This window comes from Cervus elaphus, unplaced genomic scaffold (assembly GCF_910594005.1).
Source record: "Cervus elaphus unplaced genomic scaffold, mCerEla1.1, whole genome shotgun sequence".
In the NCBI taxonomy this organism is placed as follows: domain Eukaryota; kingdom Metazoa; phylum Chordata; class Mammalia; order Artiodactyla; family Cervidae; genus Cervus; species Cervus elaphus.
Window position 1 is genome coordinate 95,312 of NW_025316728.1, and position 19,867 is coordinate 115,178.

A 19,867-nucleotide genomic window follows, 5' to 3' on the forward strand; every position below is an offset into this window, starting at 1 on the left:
CAAGGTCCACACTTGGTTACTTTTCAGAAGCAGAAAAGGGGCAGAGGGGGCAGCTGGCAGTCAGCAAAACGGGGGACAGGGAGTCGTGCCCCATGAGTTGGCTAGAGCAACACTGGAAGGGTGTGGGTCAAGCCAGCAAGCTCTAATTTGGGGGGAGGAGCGCCTTTATTAAAAAAAAAATGTTAGGAAAGGGCTCAGCACGCAAAACCCAGAAGCTTGGCTGGTCTGGCTGAAATGCAGGTGAGAGTCCAAGCCCCTTTAGCTTGTTACTCCCCCCACCCAATCAGGCTCCTGCTCGCTCAGAGTCACGGTGCAGGCTCATCGGGCTGCTTACGGAGGCAGTCCTTGGGGCAGATGTTGGGGTCTCTGCTCTCCACGGCATCACAGTGTCCATCGGGGCAGGTCCTGATGCTGGGGGAGCAGGTGGAGAAGTTCCTGGTTATCCCTACAACAAAGAGTGGGCAGTTATGACCACAAGGGAGCAGCTGCCCTGTTCAGACTGCAGAGCCAGGAGGGTCATACCCCAGGGCCTTCCAGGTCAACCCTGTACCCCACCCCATCCCCTGCAAGGAAGAGCAAACTGAGATCTGAGCAGAGAAGAATCACACACAGAGCCCTACCAGCAGGGCATCCCTGAGGTACAGGGCAGCCAGGATGGTGGGGGCCAGAGGAGCCAGGCAGTCCCAGAGCTGTGCCAGGCTCACATCAGAGAGGCCAGAAGAGACCAGATGAGGCTGGGACCCTCTCTAGGCTGCACTGTGGGTGGGACCCTCAGATTGGTGGGCCCAGCTGGCAGCCAGTTACTGTCCACACCCAAGGCTGCTCAGGTCCCTCCTATTTGGGTCCATGTCCCCTGGGCTGGGAACTCCTGGGTAGAGCCTCTCTGAAGACCACTTTGGATATTTTGAATTATTTTAAGGTTTGTGTTTTCATGAAGTAAAGCCAACCATAAATGACATGTCAACAGTGTAGTCTACCTTAATTCCTCCACTTCTTGGATGCACAGTAATATTACCAAGAGATCTTCGAAAAGTGTCTGTGAACTATGTGTTTAAAAGCATTGGGTGAATGGGGGAAGAGTGGGGAGAAGGGATAGTCAGGGAGTTTGGGATACACATGTATACACACTATATTTAAAATAACCAACCAGAACCTACTGTATAGCACATGGAACTCTGCTCAATATGCTATAAAAACCTCAACGGAAAAAGGATTCGAAAAAGAATATATACACGTATATGTATACCTGAATCACTATGCTGTACACTGGAAACTGACACAACATTGTTCATCAACTATGCTCCAATATAACATAAAAAGTTAAAAAAAAAGAGAAGGCATTGGGTGAATATAGTGGCTCAGATAGTAAAGCGTCTGCCTGTAATGCTGGAGACCTGAGTTTGATCTCTGGCTTGGGACAGTCCCTGGAGAAGGAAATGGCTACCACTCCAGTATTCTTGTCAGAGAATTCCATGGACAGAGGAGCCTGGTGGGCTACAGTCCACAGAGTCCCAAAGAGTCAGACACGAGTGAGCGACTAACACTTTCAATTTCACATTCACAACTGCACATGTATTTATGTGTATATGGGTAGAGAAATGGATATATACATGTTAATTACCATCTGGTTTAGGCACCAATACAGAAATTCAGAATTTTAGAATAAAGTAAAAAGAAAACACACACATCTCAACTTTGGCCCCGACCTTCTCAAGTCCAGAGCGAGCTCAGTCTCAGGCACCTGTGATCCCATCGGTGATAAACAGTTGGAAGGTTCTCTGTTCCCTGCGCTCGTGACCACCCTCTCCTGGCATCAGGAGCCACGGCAGGGACCAAGCGCAGGGGAGGACTAGATGGGCAGGGGTGGGGGGTGTCACAGAGGCTGGCAGGGCCTGCATGCACAGACCCTACTCCCCCTCAGCCCCCATCACACTCCCCACCGCCTGGCTCTGCCCAGGGCCTACCTTTGCCATCTCCCTGTCTCCACTCGCACCTGCCTGTCAGAGAGCCCAGGCCACCGCATTCCTCACATTCGGGCTGCCTCTTGCTGACCACGCAGGACAGGGGGCAGCCAGGCTCTTCAGGCATGTCTAGGGGTGGCAGAAAGCAGTCATGGGGGGCCAGCCTGCCATGGGCACCCATGGGTGCAGGCAGCACTGGCTGGAGCTGTCCCGAGTTGAGCCCAGAGAGGAGGCAGTCACTAAACTCTGGGGGCGCAGGGTAGTGAGGGGGCTGCTGGGGGAGGGGTGGCATCATAGTCACACAGCAGGGGCAGCTAAGGGGCTGAGTATGGAGTGGGGATGGGAGGTGGCCAGACTCATCCAGGGACACGCAGGACACCCAATTAAACTTGAACTTCAGAGAACAGTGAATACCTGCTTTGTGTAAATATGGCCCTAATATCACAGGGACATAGGGGAGTTTGTCTTCTAATTCACTGCAAAGGCTGCACGAGATGTACTTACACCACAATAATTGCTTGTTGTTTACCTGAAATTCACACTCAACCTGGGTCCTATATTGTACCTGGCAGCCCTAAAACAAGTGCACAGGTAGGTCCTGCTGACAGAGGCGATGGGCAGCAGCGGCCACCCACAATGCTGTCACACTGGACTAAACTGTGTCATACCTCCCCCATCATCCTTCCAGTGCAGCTGTGCGCTGTTTTCTCATCTTACAGAGAAGGAGGCTCAAGAAAGCCCACTGGTCAGTGACGGGGTATAGGACGGCACCCTTCTGCAGGAACAGCCCGAGGCTCTGCCACGCCCCATCCACCCTGACCCTTCCCGCAGCCGGGCACTCACACATCCCTTCCACGGTAACGAGCAGCAGGGCCTGGGCTTGCTGGTGGGTTGGTTTCTCGGTGGCCACCACTGTGTACTGGAGCTGGGAACACTCGGGCCGCTGCAAGGCCTCCGTGTCATTCACGAACAGGGTCCCCGAGGTGTCCTCAGCTGAGGTGACCATCCCCAGGGCGCTGCAGTTGGCGCTGGAGGGCTGCAGCCTGTACTGCACTTGGATGCCGCTGAACTCCTGGCAGTTTTCCACGCAGACTTTCCCAATCTAGGCATGGGATCACGGAACCCTTAGCCAGGTGAGTAGACCACCTGGGACAGTGGCTGGAGGGGCTCCATGCCAGCTGAGTCCCAGGACAGTTTCCCACTCAGCCCAGAGATGGTGGCCCCCAATCTCCCCATCCTCCATGCCCCTGGAATCTGCAGACCCATCTGCCTGCCTGGCCTGGCCTGGCCCTGCGCAGACCGTGACACCACCCTTCATCCCTGCTCCTGGGAGCCGGAGGTGAAAAGAACACAGGGTGCCGGGCTTTGGTTTAGGGACTGGCCCTCCAGGGAGGCGCTTGCTGGCTTGCCCGGCTCACCCCTCACTTGCTCCCTCATTTGGGCACAGAGGCAGCCTGGATGCCTCCCACACACCTCCCTCCCCTCTGGGCAGGGGCCGTCGTGCTCTGGGCACCACTAGGGTCCATCCTCAGTGTCCTGCCTGGGTCACCTGCCTGGTCAGCCAGAGCACAGCACCCGGGCCATAATTCACACAGCAGGGTTGCTGTCCCACCCAGGTCCTGGAGCCTCCTCCGAGACTTGGGCCGGAACCCCTGGGAGAGAAGGGATACTTCTCCAGGGATGCCTCATGGCCACAGTGGTCACTGGGGCCTGAACTCTCCTTTTCCCTCCCTCACCACCCAAGGTGGAGTTAGGGCTGCTGGGGCTTGAGATCAGAAGCTCTGACCAGTCAAGGTCGAGGGCTGCGGGCCTGGCGGCAGTGATGGCACAGGGCCCCCTGCTTGCAGCCACAGGCCAGGCCCTTGCTCAGCCTTGCTCAGGCCCAGGGCAGAGCCAGGCTCCACCAAGCCCACTCCTCATACCACAACAAAACCACCTCCTAGGCTCCGAGCACTTCCTTGTACAGAGCAGGTTCACTTCCACTTTCTCCTGTGATCCTCAAAATTGCCTGAGATCACCACCTTCAATTTATAATCATGAATACTAAGGGGGGGCTGGTGAGAGACAGCAGTGTGTGTAAGGCTGGGCCAAGACTCGGGTCTCTGCACCCTCGTGAGTCCAGGCACAGGGAAAGACTTAGTCGTCAGGGGTGGGCGGTGTTGCAGAGGCTGGCAGGGCCCGCCCTCTCAGACCCCACTCCCACTCAGCCCTCATCACCCTCCCCACTGCCTGGCTCTGCTGACACACCCCTGGCAATGCCTATGCCTGCCTCAGCCCCCCTGGACACCCCTCAGGGCCCCCTGCTTCGTCACCTCTCACCAGCCTTGCCCTCTGCTTCCAGGAAAGGCCTGGCGGGGGTGGCAAGTGGGGTGGCCTGGCCACGTCCAAGGATGTGGCTCTTCTTGTGCTGGGTCCTAAGTGGCTGCCAGGAGCGGAGGTGGCATGGGAACCAACCACAGAAACTGGCAAAGCCACTGTCCTAATTAGGAGATGACCCTAAATGGGATATTCTAAAGGGCACATGGCCACAGCTATGCCATTAGGAGAATGCAGTATGTTAAGTCATGCCTGCCATAACTGCAAGTAAACTTTAAAAAGTGCTTCAGAGAAACATTCTAGAAAGAATTGCACCAAAACGTTAAACACTGGCTGATATGAGGAAAAGAGATCACTCTTATCTATCCCTTATATCCTTTTGATGAATTCTTACCACTTCCCTTTTTTTCTACTTCTAATCACTATTTTCTGATGACAAATGCAAAATAAGCTCTAGCAAACAGACTTGCAGGAAAGTAGGAAATAGAAGCACTTCCTGTCTTTCCTTGCAGAGGTCTCCACTAATGCCTATGTTTGCACACTTGGAAATTTCTGGCAATGAAGACTTGGTTTTGAACATATGGAGCCACCTAAGACCAATACTTCTGCAAACTACTTTTCCCACTTCATTCACCAGGAATGTCTTTCCAAGTCAGCATAGATTTAACTGGCACTGCTCTTTCATTAGTAAAAAATGTAAACATGCTGAGAAGGGAGAGGGCAAAGAGGGGCCCACAAAGCCCACCAGCCCCACTCCTTTCTCCCACGGCCTTAGCCTCCTTGGCTTTGTGCCTGTTGCTCCCCAGGGCCACTCTGTGTGCTCAGGGAGGTGGTGTCCCCCATGTGACCCCATCCTGGGAGTCCCTGCTCCTCCATTCCCCTCCCCAGGCTGGCAAGAGGCCAGGAGCTCACCTGGGCAAAGCGGTGGGCCCGCCGGCTCACGGAGAAGGAGTAGGCACTGGGCAGGCTCAGGCTGATGGGCAGCACGGACACATTGAAGTGGAGGACGACGACACCCTCCCCCAGGCCCTGGAAGTCTGAGTCGTTGACCAGCACGGCCAGCTGCACAGCCCAGCTCTCCGAGATGGGGAGGCTCTGGTTGAGAACCAGCCCTGCAGGTGGAGGCATGTGATGATAGGTAGGGGCCCTGCCCAGGGTGGAGACCACTGCCCCACGATGCTGCACATCTCCCCTGCAAAGCATTCCCTGGACACATGGGCATACGTGTGACAACAGGTACTTCTACCCACACGGTACACAGACAACAGACCTGGCTGTAGGCACTAAGGTTGAAATATTTTAAATGTGAGTCACTGTGCTGAGCTGAGCCCAGAAGACCCTCCTCAGCTGGGAGGTAACCTCAGTGAGGTGTGTGTGTGTGTGCATGTGTATAAGAAAGATGCATGTCAGGGCAAGGACACACAGGTAAAGACCCACCACCACCACCAGCAAGGTCCCAGAAAGACCGTCCTGGCCCCTGAGAACTTCTCGCAACAGTACCAGCCTCCTATGGACCCTCAGATTCCACAGGCCTCAAGCACCCAGGAGCTTCCACACTCCTGAGCAGTCACCGTGTGCCAAGGCTAAGATCCCCATTTAGTGGAGTACAAAGGAGGCGAGGATCTCTGGGTGCACATGGCATACAGAGTGAGTGTGCAGGGGCAAGGATGACATTTTCCCTTGCACAGAATAGAGGTCATCAGAGCTTGGTGAGGAAGAAGACAGGAAATAGGATTAGGTCAGGCAGAAAGGGGTAAAGGCACCAGTGATCCTGGGTTCCCCAGAAGCAGGCCTCCAAACAAGGATCCAAGCACAAGTGGCATATTTGAAAGGTGATCCTACAAAACATAGGCAGGAGAGCAGGCGAGGGAGGTGGGGAGGTTTGGCAACTGATGAGGACACCCAATCCTGCAGGTGAGCCCTGGGGGCACGTGGTGCTTAGCCCTGAGGGTGGGCACATTTCAGAAGTCAGACAGGACAGTCATCCCAGAACCCTCCAATTTGAGGGCACAGAGCTGCTACTGGACATCAACTCCTGTTAGTGGAGAGTTGCTGGGGGGGTGGTGGTTAAGGATCCCTGGGCACTTGGGCACCTAGGAGGTTGCGGTGAGCCCTGGCGTGGTCAGCACAGGGTAGTGTGGTGGGGGTCCTGCCAGGGTCAGCCTTGGCCTTGGGGCAGTTCAGCGAGAAAGGACAGCCTGTAAACACCCACCAAGGTGGCCAAGGTGAGCCCAGCAGAGACAAAGGCTGGGAAGAGGGTTGGAAGGGGTGGCCACCTGGGGCTGAGAGGGCCAGGACAGGTGTCTACTTGTGCAGGGTGCTGCCCTGCCCAAGGAAAGCAGGTCGCCAGTTCCCCAGGGGGCCCTGTCAGGCCACACTGGTCCCCTCTTACTGTAGTCATGCACGGTTGCCCGCACAAAGCTGCCGTTGGCCTGGGCCAAGGTCTCATTGGGCATGTGCTCCACTCGGAAGGTCCGGAGGGCCTTGGCATCCCCAGAGAGCAGCGTGTTCGTGTACCGTCTCAGGAGCTCCCCAGAGGCTGGCACCACGTCTGCATCGAAGACACGTAACGTGGCTACCACTGTGCCCTGCAAAGAATATGGGGGCCAGTCAGGGCCCCGAAAGCCAGAGCCCATAGGAGGGCATGTGCCCTGCAGGTGGATCAGGTGTGTGCGGTCAGAGCTGGCTCCAGGGACAGCCTGACCAGGGTTCAAGCTGCAAGGGGCCCCCAGCCAGCCTGCTTGTCACCCTTCCTGGGCCACTGCACCTCACCTCTGCAACAGGTGCAATGGCATCTCCAGACTTCCCATGATTATGGGTTAGAACAGATGCCCTGGTGCTCTGTGGAAGACCTCATTCAGGTCCCCACAGTGCAGAGTGGGCACCCCCACTCTCCTTCCAGGAAGCTGGGCCCCGCACAGTGGAGAAGTTAGCTCAATGTCATGCAGTGACAGATGACAGAGCTGGGACCTAAGCACAGTGTCCACCAGAATGCTCTCCTACAGCTTCTTCTGTACCCCAGGCTAGATGGGGTCATGAGGGGGGTTCTGAGTAAAGCCACATGTCATCTCTGCTCTCACTCCTGGCCAAGCTCCACAGTGTTACCATGGAGCTGCCCCGCCAGGCTCATGGGACACTTCCCTACTCCATGTGCTTTCCTCTTGCCCATCCATCCACCAAACCTGCTCCCTGGGTGTCCAGAGAAGCAGGCAACCACAGCATATCCGACCCCGACCCTCCCCTTGCTCCCGCCAGCCTGCCGGCTGCAGGACAGCCCAGGGCCCAGCAGGTGGCAGTCACGCTCCGCCTGCACAGGCAAGAGGAAGGCGGGGCCCCGATGGGAGGGGCGGCGCAGGGACACCCCTGCCGGATCCACTGGCCTGTCTTCCTCCACTCCGGGGTACCCTCCCTGAACTCACTGGCCCTCCCTTGAGGGGCTGACAGCCCGAAGAAGGGAACACCCTCCTGGCAGATGTCCTCTCCGTCTCCTTGGGGCAGTGTGCCCCGCCTCTGCAGTACCACAGTTGTGCCCCTCTGATGCGAGCCCTGATGGTTGAGTCAGAGGCTGGGCACCCTTACCCTCAACCCCACCGGCACCCCAACCCCTCCCCTCACCCGCTTCCCAGGGCAGAGGTCAGCTCGGGGCCAGCGGGGCTGGTCCTCTCTCCTCCTCAGCTGTCCTGGAAACCAACAAAACCCCAACAGACAGACTGATGGACAAATGAAAGACGAATAACCACAGTGATGGTCAGCCACATGTCTGGATGGCTAGATGGACAGCTGAATAGACCGAGGAACAAATGACGAATGGAGAGACCCAGATGCACAACAAAGAGATGACAGACACTAGAGAAGCACCAGACAAACGCATAGGCACCTCCTTCCGCTTGAACTCCACCACCGCGCTGGCACTGTCGACGCCCCCGAAGAAGGTGGGCGCAGAGTCGTCCTCGTCGTACACGGTCACAGGGAAGGGCACCATCACCTCCTCCTCGCGCATGCCCATGCGAACCGTGCACGCGGCCACCAGCTCATACTTCTCCCGCTGCTCACGGTCCAGGGTCCAGCGCGTGCTCACCTCCAGGCTGTCCAGATCGCAGCGGAAAGGCAGACTCTCACCTGAGCACCAAACAGACCAGCAACCCCAGGATGACCCTGAGCTGAGGGGAGGGTGAGCTGCCTTCCTCAGGGCCCCACAGGGAGCAGTGTGCAAGAGGAGACAGAGCTGGGGTGCATGCTGGGCCTGGGCCATGGCCCCTCTTCAGCTTCCACAGTGGAGCACAGCCTCCAAGCACAGTTTGCAGTGGAGATTATGCTCTGAGCATCACTGTGCCTGCAGCCTGCACTGGTGCTGATAGGGAAGAGCAGGGACCAGGAGGTCTGCCTCAGGTCCTCAACCCAATCACCTAGGAGGGCACACCCCTTCACACACCCTGCCTGCCTCCTCTGTGGCGAGGGCTGGCACCAGTCACGCTGCAGGCCCAGAGATCCAGCTCCTAGCGTTTGCTGGTATCTGAAAAACTGTCAGGAATTTTCTTAACTGTGGAAGCAAGACATGCTCATTTTAGAGAATGTGAGAAAAAAGCCACAATTCCACCACTTGAAAACCAACATTGGGGACATCTGGTGTAATTTCATGTTAACACACAAATATTTCTGACTGCCTGGTTTGGATCCCTGCCCTATACACCTGCAGGCTGCGTGGCCTGAGGCTGATGGTTCTGTCTCTGTTCTTCAGCTTCCTCGCCAGAAGATGAAGTGAAGTGAGAGTTGCTCAGTCATGTCTGACTCTGCGACCCCATGGACTATACAGTTCATGGAATTCTGTAGGCCAGAATATTGGAGTGGGTAGCCGTTCCCTTTTCCAAGGGGGTCTTCCCAACCCAGGGATTGAACCCAGGTCTCCCACACTGCAGGTAGATTTTCTATCAGCTGAGCCACCAGGGAAGCCCCAGAAGATGAGATGCTGTGTGTGTTCATCGCCAGACACTGCTGTAAGTTCAATGACTAACTGCAACCTGGTGAGGGGAGGACCAGTAATAACAATATACTCTTCAACCCAAGCCTGTCCTCGAATTCATCCTCCAGAAAGGACCCAGAAAGGGGGAAAAGCTGAACGCTTGAAGGTCAACAGTGACCACCCCATAGCCAACCTCAGGAGGGCTGTCAACTCCACTTGGTGGAAAATCACATCAGAGCCACATATTACATGTGAACTACACATTTCCCTGTATTGCTTATGGTTACAAAAATGGCTTTTCTTTTTAAGCGAAAAAGGCAGCACACTAAACCATATGCTTTGGGGACAATTTTGTACAAAGACATCCATCCCTGTGGCAGGATAAATGAAGGGATGTGGAAGTGTGAGTGACTACTTTCCTTACACTACTGAGTGCTCCTTTAACGTTATGACCATGTGTGGGTGCCATCAACCTGGGGGGAATCCAGGCTTCACTTACCAGCCATCCAGCATAAAAGTGTCCCCTTTAAGTCCCCTTTAAACTGTCCAATGGCACCTCACACACAGCGGCTCAGTTGCCTTCTCTCATCTCCACTCGGATCCAGTGCCCTTCCCCTACCCCATATCCATGTGGCTTCCCCAGGGCCATCGTGTGGTAGGACTATCTTGTGACAAGGTCCACTGTCCTTACAGTGGCTCAGGCGGAATCCTGGAACCATGCTTGGTCCCCTTGTGAATCTCTCAACACCCCACATTCAACTCCCCAGAAAATCTTGCTGGATCTTCCTGCAAAAACATGCCCAGAATCTGCCTGCTTCTTGTGGCCTAAAGGCTTTCACCCTCAACCCCAGTCCTCATCCTCTCACTCAAGGATGTCTCCTGCCTCTTCATAGTTTTCCTGCTTCCTCCAAACCACTCGCCCCAAATCATTTCGAACACATCAGCCCGACTAACCTTTTAAAGTAAGTTATATCCTGTCAATGACACCCTCCCCCCACTCCTGAAAACACCTTCTATGGCTCCCTAGTCCCCTCATCAGGAAGTCCTGCCCCCTCCCTTGCATTTTTCTGCCCTCAGCAGCCTCTGCCCTCCCCTCCAGCCGCACCTCCCCCTCCGCACTTTTGAATGAGCTCGCCCTGCTTGCTGGGCACCCTCCTTTACCTTGCTCCAGCCACCTGATTTAGGACAGTGGTCTCCACCAGTCCGTGCCTTCTCAGCATTACCTCCCACCTGGTCCCTTCAGAGGCCACCCAACGTCCTTAGCGCCTGTGTGGTCTCCACCTGCCCCAGGCATTGAAGGTCCAGACAGGCAGGATTTGGGCCTGAACTTGTTCACTGTTTCATCCCTGGTCCCTAGAACCATGCCTGGCCTGTGGCCAGCATACATGAGATACACGTGGACCTCTGAATGAATGGATGATGGGGTGGTGTAGTCAACTTGGACGGCTCATGTAGAGGAACTGCAGGGCCATGCCTGGCACTCGGCAGGCATCGAGGAAGGCTCCATGCGGCTGGCACTCACCTCCCAGGAGCCTGTAGGCCACACTGACGTTGGGGCAGAGGAACTGCACGGGCAGCAGGCAGAACTGGTGGAAGGTGCCAGGGGGCCTGTTCTCCCGGATGCGGAAGGACAGGCCTGACTCAGGGAAGCAGAGCTCCCGGGGCTTGAGGGCGCCGCAAGCTGGGAAGGAGGCATTGATGATGGAGAAGTACACTCGGGCACAGCCTGGCCACTGGCACTCGCCCTCACGTAGGGATGTGGGTGACAGGAAGACCCGCAGGTAGATGGTAAGCAGCGGGAAGCCGCCCTCTGCAGAGACAAGTCAGGCCCCGCCAGGGTGTCAGCCACACCTGCCCAGCTGGGATCTGAATGGGGAGAGGGCAGGAGCTCCGGGCTGGTGCAAAGCCTAGTCCTCACCAAGGCTAGCAGGGCTCTGCTGGGAACCCCGCCCTGCCCCCTACCTCCTGCTTGCCCCCTACGGCCCTGGACTTGGGATCTGGCAGCCTCAGGGCCCTATGGCTCTGCTCCCTCATCCTGGGGGGTGCCTCACAGGTCCATCTCTCTGATTATTCCAAATCTCAGTTCAAATACCCTTCCTCAGAGAGGTGCGCTGAACCCTGGGTCTAAGATGGAGTGCTTCCCCAAGGCAGGCTCTTGGCACCTCAGGTGACCTCCCTTCCCTCCCTCACCCACTACCCCAACCACTTTCTTTCTTTTCTCACTTTTAAAAACACTACAGGGGTGGAATTGGGTGGGAGGGGGGAGAGAGGTTCAAGAGGGAGGGGACATATGTATACCTATGGCTGATTCATTGTGATGTATGGCAGAAGCCAACACAATACTGTAATTATCCCTCAAGTAAAAATAAATAAAACACTTATTCTATTCTATTTTTGCCAGTGTTGCTGCTTGTGGGATCTTAGTTCCCTGACCAGGGACTGAACCCAAGACCTCAACAATGAAAGCTCAGAGTCCTAACCACGGGACCCCCAGGGAATTCCATGCCACCCCTGCAGAGACACAGACTTCCCCAGCACCTAGAGAGGGGATTTCTGGCAAATTCCATCATGGAGGCACCATAGCAACCCCCGTCCAACCCATCTGGATCTCAGCTGGGGCGGGGGCTCTTCCTGGGCCTTCTATCTTAGCTCTAGGTAAGTGTCCCCCTGCTACATCTACTCCTCCCATATTCATCAGTTCTCTGCTTCTTACTAGCCTGTCCTCTGTTGCTCCAGTCCCCTGCTGTGGTTAATAATTCTCCGTATAAACTTTCTCTGTTCTAATTACTGTGATTTCTCTCCTGACTAGAGCTGGCAGGTGCATGAGGCTGCTCTCCAATCACGAACAGAACAGGCCTCCTATGAAACTCAGACCCTTGGCAAATTTCACTCTGGCAGTACTGTTCACAGCAGAGTGTCTGCCTCTCAGCACTCACAGGAGCTCAGAGCTGGCGTGAGGGCCCAGGGAGGCCATGTCTATAGAGCAAGAGGTGGGGTTGTGATCACCATTTGGTGCCACAAGGCAGAACTCTGCTCCACAAACAACCTCCTCCCAGTACCAGGGTCACACATGGCCTTCACTCCAGCTTGGACCCCTGCTCTGAGAAGCCGTCCAGGCCTTCCTCCTGCTCCACTTTCCTCCCCGGCACCAGGCCCCAGTCCTCACCAGGTGCCAAGAGCAGCCTGCTGCTGATGGTAAGGTGGGCTTTCTGTGCAAACAGCTGCTTCTCCACCAAGTTCCAGATCATCCACTAAATCAAGATCTTGGGATGTCTCTAGCCTTTCTTAACTCTTCTCTCACAACCCCACATCTCTGTTAATCCAACTGGAAGACATTTGGAGCCAGCATGGAGAGAGCCCCTCAAGTCCTCCACATAAGTTCTCCAAAATCCCAACAGCCTCAGGAGGCCTGAGGGTCATCAGTGGTCCTCAAGCTCATCCTGGCTCCCTCACGGGCTGGACAAAGAGGACAGGCCAGCCCCATCTCACTTGCTCCACTCTTACACAGCAGGAGTCGTAGGAGCTGTGTGATGGGCTCTAAGGAAGGACCAGGTGAGGGCAGGGCGGGGTGGGTAATGAGGCATGTGGGGGTGGGGTCAGGGCCGCCCCCTTACTGCGGATGTTGAGCTTCTCCCAGGAGCTGTGGTCCAGGCTCTGGTTAAGGTAGAGAAGCCCCGTGTCCTCCTGGATGCGGACCCAGTCATTCTCGTGCAGCCGCGTGTGGTAGGCGCTGTAGAGGTGCTAGCCCAGGCGGAAGCTGGGCATCTCCTCTGGCACGTCCTGCAGGGCATGGACATAGAGCAGGGGCGTGCCGGCCGGCTGGTCCACGTATAGCTTCTCCCAGTAAGCGTCCCTGGAGAAGTAGAGTCCCAGCGGGGCTGTGGGAGGCAGGGAAACACGTGAGGGAAGGAGGGACTGAGGGACGACCACGGTGCAGAGCCCAGCAGCCCTCCCAGGCAGATCACCTTTCCCAGCGGCCTAACTTCACATTTTAGTAATAGCTTCCTTGTGGGCCAAAAAAGAAAACTTAGGTCTTTCTCATCTGTATTCCTAAGAACATCAACACACAGTTATCTGTATAGCTAAACACTAGCTGCAAATACACTGCTTTAAAACAGAAAAAGGAGGAAGTGAGGAAGCATAAACAGTTGCAATATCATCCTCGATTACCTGAGATAGATAAGCACGTAAACCACTCGGCTTTCACCCAAGCTTCTGAGCAAATCACCTGGAGCCAGAGTTTTGAAGTGTACAAGACGCTGCCAGACAAGCAGAGCAGGCAGGGGTCCCCAAAGATGAACTAGAGCACTTTATAAGTAACAACATTCGTGCATGCTAAGTCACTTCAGTCGTGTCCAACTCTTTGTAACCCTATGCACTATAGCCCTCCAGTCTCCTCTGTCCTTGGAATCCTCCAGACAAGAATACTGGAGTGGGTTGCCATGCCCTCCTCTAAGAGATCTTACCGACTCAAGGATTGAACCTGCATCACTTACACCTCCTGCATTGGCAGGTGGGTTCTTTACCACTAGTTCCACCTGGGAAGCCCCTGTAAGTAACAAAATCTTCATCTAAAGTCAAACATGCTCCTACCATAGTACCGAAAAATTCCACTCCATTTATCTGAGAAAAATGAAAACATATGTCCGTCTAGTGACTTGTTCACAAATGCTGGGGTTATTCACAGAGCCAAGAACTGGGAAGAACCCAGATGTGTTCCAGCAGGTTATCAGATAACAAACCTCAGTCCATCACACCATGGAACCCTATGCAGTTAGGATGGGGCACAAACTATTGATACACACGACAGCCTGGACACATCTCATAGACATCCTGCTAAGTGGAAGAAGCAGCACAAAAGAATCACATGGCACCATTCCAGACTGATTTTAGGTGACAGAAATCAAACTGGGTACCAGCTGGGGGTAGGGGAGGTAATAGACTGGAAAAGCAGGGGGCATATTCTGGGAAACATACATGTTTCATATCTTGATGGGGTGTGGGTCACACAGGGACATCCATTTGTCAACAACATACAGCCAAGATTTGTGCATTTCAACGTATGTAATTGTGGCCTAAATTTATCACTGAGAGGCTGTGGGTAGAGCTGTAAATGCCATGAGGAAGAGGGATGCTGACCATGGCCACGCTGGGTGAACCAATGGGGCACTCATCCTACTACTCTCTTGACTTGGTGTATGTTCAACATTTTGCATCATAAACAGTTATTTTTAAATAGTAAGAAATTTTAAAAAGATGGATAAATGGGCAGGTGATGCTTTAAAAAAAAACTGAAAACCTGCCAATATTCTCTACAAAGCATAAAAAATACTAACACACAAAGCAAACATGAGAAACATTGTACTTGTGTGTGAGCGATTTCTCTTTTCAATCAATTTGTTTCCACCTACATTCTGCTTCTCTTGCAGCCACCAAGATGAGTGGTTGGTCCACTCCACACCAGTGGAAGATACCCTGGGGCTGCCTGGGTCCTTGAAGACACACTTGTGTGTGGGAAACAATCAAGAGCCAACTAGAGTCAGGTGAGGAGAACTGGTGAAGACCTTTTGGATCCCAAAGTGGTGAAACAGAAGAAAACTGGAAGGTTGCCAGCACTGTGCCAGGCTTCCCAAGGATGACTTCAAAGGCAACCCGGCTGGGAATGCCAACTTGAAGTGTGCATTGATTGGGTCCCACCCACCCAGTGTGGGTGCTGCCCTGCCAAACAGGCTGGACCACGGAGCCAGCAGGAGAGGGAGGGAACAGGAAGAGAAACAGAGGGAGAGAGAGGGAAGGAGGGAAAAGACAAATGGGGCTAAGGACAAAGGTAAGTAAGGCAGAGAGGATGGAGGGGAGAGATGCTCTGGCCAGTAGTCAAAGGCTACTGCACACCCGGCACTAAAGACAGAGATGGAAGGAGGGGGCTGCAGGTACGGAGCTGACTTATTAGACCTTCGGAAAACTGCTCCCTAGGAGTGCTGTCCCTGGAGTGGGACCCAGAATCACTGGGTCTCTGCAGGTGAGGTACTGGGAAGGGCAGCTGAACTCCAAGGAGCTGGCCCTGTGCCCAAGTCAGGCTCTGCGTGTGGCCTTCCTGCCCTGCCACCTCTTGGGGGAAGGGATCCACCCAGAGCATCATGCTGCCTGCCATCCAAGGGGGTGGCAGCTCCAGGAGCCCTAGGAAGAAGTCACTCTGGGGAACTCTGGGGAGGGAGCACTGAGACCTGACTTCCCTTGCCGGGGGTCTCACTGGTAGAGACCACGACAGGAGCCACCCACACATGGCTGGATGCCACCCTCCTGTCCCACAGCCTCCCAACTGGCCACGAGGACATGGACTGCCTCTCAGATACACTCAGAGTGTTCATTTCTTCGGGATTTAGTAGCCAACCCTAGCAGGGATGGGTGGCAGCTCAGAGAACTGTGTCAGCCCCAAATGGCCTCAAGACTGGCCTTGATGCTTCTGTGAAAAGGCAGCCAATGGCACTAGCTCGGAGCAGGCCTTTTACAAGCTGGGCAGAGTGACAGGCCACAGCTGACAGATCCTCCTGCACAGCTGGGATGCACTCCACTGGCTCACGCTTCCTGAGAAGTACACAGTTCGGGGTCCCAAAGAGGACCCTACAGCACTGCTCATACTGCTCTTGTGACAAAGGCAGGAGGGTTCCTGTGGTGTTTCCTCAGCCAACGAGAGGGAAGGGGCAGCTGCTCCCCACCTGTAGTGCACTGAAGCCCCACTGCACTGCCTGGCAGAGTAATAAACCTGGGTCTGCACTCCTCACAGAAATCAGAAGGGCTCCGAGCCCACGGTGGCCCCCTGTCCTGCCCCAGTAAGGCCGGGTCTGGGAAGGCAGATTCAAAGTGGGGGTCAACACCAGACACAGCCCTGCTGCCCCAAAACAAGTGCCTGATTCATAAGCAGCAGCCCAGCTTCCTTTCCCTCCAACACTCCATGAAGGTTGCAAGTCAAAGAGTCTAGGGGGAGCTCTGGGGTGGGCTGTGGGGGGCTGGGGAAGGAGCGCAGAAGCTGATGCTCACAGCCCTGCGGACAGCAAGAGGAGTGGCTTGCTTTTCCCTCCACTGCCACCTTCTCCAGAGGACCTGGCCCACCGCATTCACCCACCCCGCCTCTCAAAGGTGCAGAGTGGGGTGAGCACGGCCAGGTGGACTCACACAGCACGAGGCCAGGCCCCGTGGCACATGGTGACCCTGCATTTTCTTCGCAGCCCCAGATGGAGCTGCTGATGGGATCACTGCTTTGCAAACAGACACCTGGGCAGGACAGAAAGAAAGTTGTTTGTATGCTCGAGGGCACATGTGCAGCCAGCCAGGGGATTGGGATTTGGAGGGCTGTCTTTCCAGCAGCATAGCCCTCACCGGCCTGCTCAACCCCATGTCACATGGTCCAGAACCCACGGTTACTGTGCCCACCCTCCACCCCCACCCCAAGTCCTGGGCAGTGACCGCAAGTCAGGGACACTGGCCTGCAGTAGAAAGCAGCCCCGGAGGGTGCACCATCTTTCGGGAAGGTTGACTTTCTGGCCACAAAGAGAATGAGAGATTTCCCAGTGGCTTGACAGGGTGGTGACCTGGTGGCAGTCCAGGCTTGTGACACCATGCTGGATGGGAAGGGGGCTCTGTGCTGCCAGCCTCCTTCTCATCCTGGCAGAAAGGTGAGCGCCAACCACTAGCGATCTGAGATGCTGCCTTCAGGGCCCCAACCCCAGAGCTGCAGGAGACTCAGTTGGTGGGGAGGGGGAAAGCCCAGGGTGGGTGTGGGTGGGTCCCCCAGATGGCACACAGCCAAGGGCAGCCTGTGTCTGCCAGCCTGCCTGGCCACCAGCTCTCCTTGGTGTGCCAGAGCTCTCCGTGGAGAAGTGAGGTCTGCATTCTGGTCTCCGGAGTACTGTCAAGGATGGTGTGGGACGCCTGCACCCACATCAGCAGAATATCGCGACTTTTGCCTTCTTATTCTCTCAGGATATAATCCCTGTGGCCTCGGTCAGCTGTGCAAGAACTGGCAGCCCTGGGAGCCACCCATGGGGGGTAGGGCTTGCAGATCGGTCTTCTAAGCGGGGGCGAGATGCTCACTCCACCTACCAGGTAGTGAGGAGCAGATCCAGAATAGGGCTCCTCCCCTGGGGCCCCCTTGAGCACATGTACATTCAATGGTCCAGGGGCTGGGAGGTGCCTTGAGCTCCAGGGAGCCCCCACCTCCGAGCTGGTCCAGTCACCACCACACAGACTTCACGTGCAGGATGAGAGCACTGCCTGCTCTCATCTCCGAGCCAGGTCCTACAGGATCCATGTGGGGCCTGGTCTGTTGCTGCCAAAAGTGATTTGTGGGTTGGGCGATGATTGTGAGCAGAAACAGTCTTAAATGCACTTAAAATGCTTCCCAGGTGGTCCCTACTCAGGGCATGGCCGCCTTAATGCTCCTCCTTGTCACAGACACGTTTAGATGGAAAAACACATGGTCCAAGGTAGGGAACGAGGGTGTGGGTGCAGGGCTGGCCTCAGGGGGGTGTAGCCTGGGGAGACCACAGTTCCCCATACTTGGTTTAATGCTCTCCTGTCATTGTCCTAAAATAATTCATAATTCTAGAACAATCTGCATTCTATGGTGGGCCCTACAGATGATGGGGCCAACCCCAGAGGGTGAAGGAGAAGAGCCCGGAAAGGGCCATCAGAGGTGTCCAGTTTCCTGGGGCTGTGCAGCCTCTGTAAAGTTCTAGCCTCCTCTGGGCCTCACTTTCTCTGACTGTGAACAAGAGTAGGGCAGGCTGGGGAGAGGAGGAGCTGGTATAGGCCTCACCTTTGCACAGGTACACGCGGTATGAAGTTCACACTTCCGATTTATAATCACTGGGCAAACCTCTTCACTGCCCCATTAAATAGGTAAGAACACGGAGGCTGGGAGGTGAGAAGACTTCCCATGGTCAAACAGCTGGAGGGTGGGCATCTTGGGGTTTGGACGATGACTAACAAAGCGGCGATGGGACTCAGGAGCAAGGCAGATGCTGGCCCCACCAGGAAGCCCCAGGCCTTGCCAGCTGACCACCCCTCCCTGCTGGCACCGTTTTGCCAGGAAGGGCTTTTTGACCAACCTCTGATGAGAGTCTCCCCTGGAACTTGGGGCAGGTCGACACAGCAGGACTTGTAAAACCTGCCCCACCCACACCTTCCACCCCGAATGCTGCTGGGTGACAGGGTCCTCCCCCAACACCTAGTCCCACGTTTCTGCCTCGACAGATATTGCCAGCACCACGTGGGGTTCTGGCCCCTCAAGTTGCCCTGGCATCACACCAGAGGGTGAGGAGCTGGGCTTTGCTCTCACAGGAGTGGGGATGGGTCCCACACTGCTCATGACATACCTGCCAAAGGTCCTGGCTGCTGCTCGCATTTGCAGAGACCCCAGGCCCCCTTCATGGCATGTGTGTGTATATGCATGAATGTGTATGCACAGGTATGCAGCAGATGGAAACAGAGACAGGCATGTGGGCCCAAGGCCCCATATGCTCCCACCCTGCCCCACCCCTGCAGGAGAAGATGTGCAACTAACACTCAGTGGGGACAGCGGGCTGTCCTGTTCCAAGGAGGGCCTCCTCCAGCATCTTTACAAGCAGAGCCACCAGGCATGGATGGTCTCATTCGGCACACGCAGTCACCAGCCTTTTTGTATCCTGGAAAGGCAGTCTTCAATGCTCCACACCTGGCTGGATGTGTCATTTACTCACATTTGTATGCAGAGAGAAGCAGGCCCAAGTCTCTACTTCACTTTCACTCATTCAACTGTCCACAAGCTCAGCCCTGTGTGAACACTCACACATGAACACTGGTCATACTCGTACACATTCTCAGACCCACACAGAAGCTGTGAGTGCCCTCCTGTGCGGTGGAGAACCACACAGGTGGACGAGGGTTTCTGGTTGTCATCCCTCACTTCTGCAGCACATTGTGGGGACATCCTGCATGCTCTGCCTCAGTCCATGCCAAATGCACGCAGCCCCTTGGCGCCAATGTAGCCCACGCCCTTGCCCCGCGATCACCTCCCATAGCCCCCAGATGCACCCATCACCAGCCTTTGTGCACCAGCCTCAGCTCCCCCGTGTACTGGAGGGTCACCTCCCGCTGGCCCCCGAGGCTGCAGACCAGTCCTGGCCCCTGCAACCCAGCCAACTTCTCAATATGCAGTGAGCTGTGACCCCACTCTGGGGAGGGAGCCCCTTCCCCAAGCTCCTGCCCTCTGCCTCAGGGTGGCCCACAGCTCTCTTACACTCATCACTGCCGATCAACTCTTATGTTAACCTCCTCTGGTCCAGTCGCTGTGTGGGTGTCTCTGGATTGGACCCAGACTGATACACACATCTCTCTTACACTTAGCATGTCACATGCACATTCTCTCACACTGTTGCAGACCCACCCCCACCTCCCCCATCTTCTTGCTCATTTAGTGAGACATACCGAGCCTACCCAGTCCTAACTGCAGGCTCACCTCACCAGTGCCCCCTGGTCAGCCCTGGCCATGAGAGGCCATGCACAACTCCCCTGAGGTTCCTTTGACCTCCTTGCTACCCTCGACTGAGGATGTGCTGCCAGTCTGACCATACCAACCCAGATCCAGGCAGGT

The 19,867-nt window shown here is 55.4% G+C and overlaps 1 protein-coding gene across 1 annotated transcript in view; it reads right to left on the bottom strand.

The window, feature by feature from the left end:
* Positions 1 to 19,204, bottom strand: part of LOC122691324 (proto-oncogene tyrosine-protein kinase receptor Ret-like) — a 33,276-nt gene extending 14,072 nt beyond the window's left edge. Inside the window, exons 1-9 of the mRNA XM_043897939.1 lie at positions 19,064 to 19,204; positions 12,852 to 12,978; positions 10,760 to 11,047; positions 8,155 to 8,396; positions 6,670 to 6,865; positions 5,190 to 5,389; positions 2,805 to 3,063; positions 1,965 to 2,090; positions 335 to 445 (exon numbers count right to left, since the gene is read on the bottom strand). Coding sequence (XP_043753874.1) covers positions 335 to 445; positions 1,965 to 2,090; positions 2,805 to 3,063; positions 5,190 to 5,389; positions 6,670 to 6,865; positions 8,155 to 8,396; positions 10,760 to 11,047; positions 12,852 to 12,978; positions 19,064 to 19,204 — 1,690 coding nt within the window. The remainder of the gene's footprint in view (positions 1 to 334; positions 446 to 1,964; positions 2,091 to 2,804; positions 3,064 to 5,189; positions 5,390 to 6,669; positions 6,866 to 8,154; positions 8,397 to 10,759; positions 11,048 to 12,851; positions 12,979 to 19,063) is intronic.
* Positions 19,205 to 19,867: the final 663 nt, after the last annotated feature.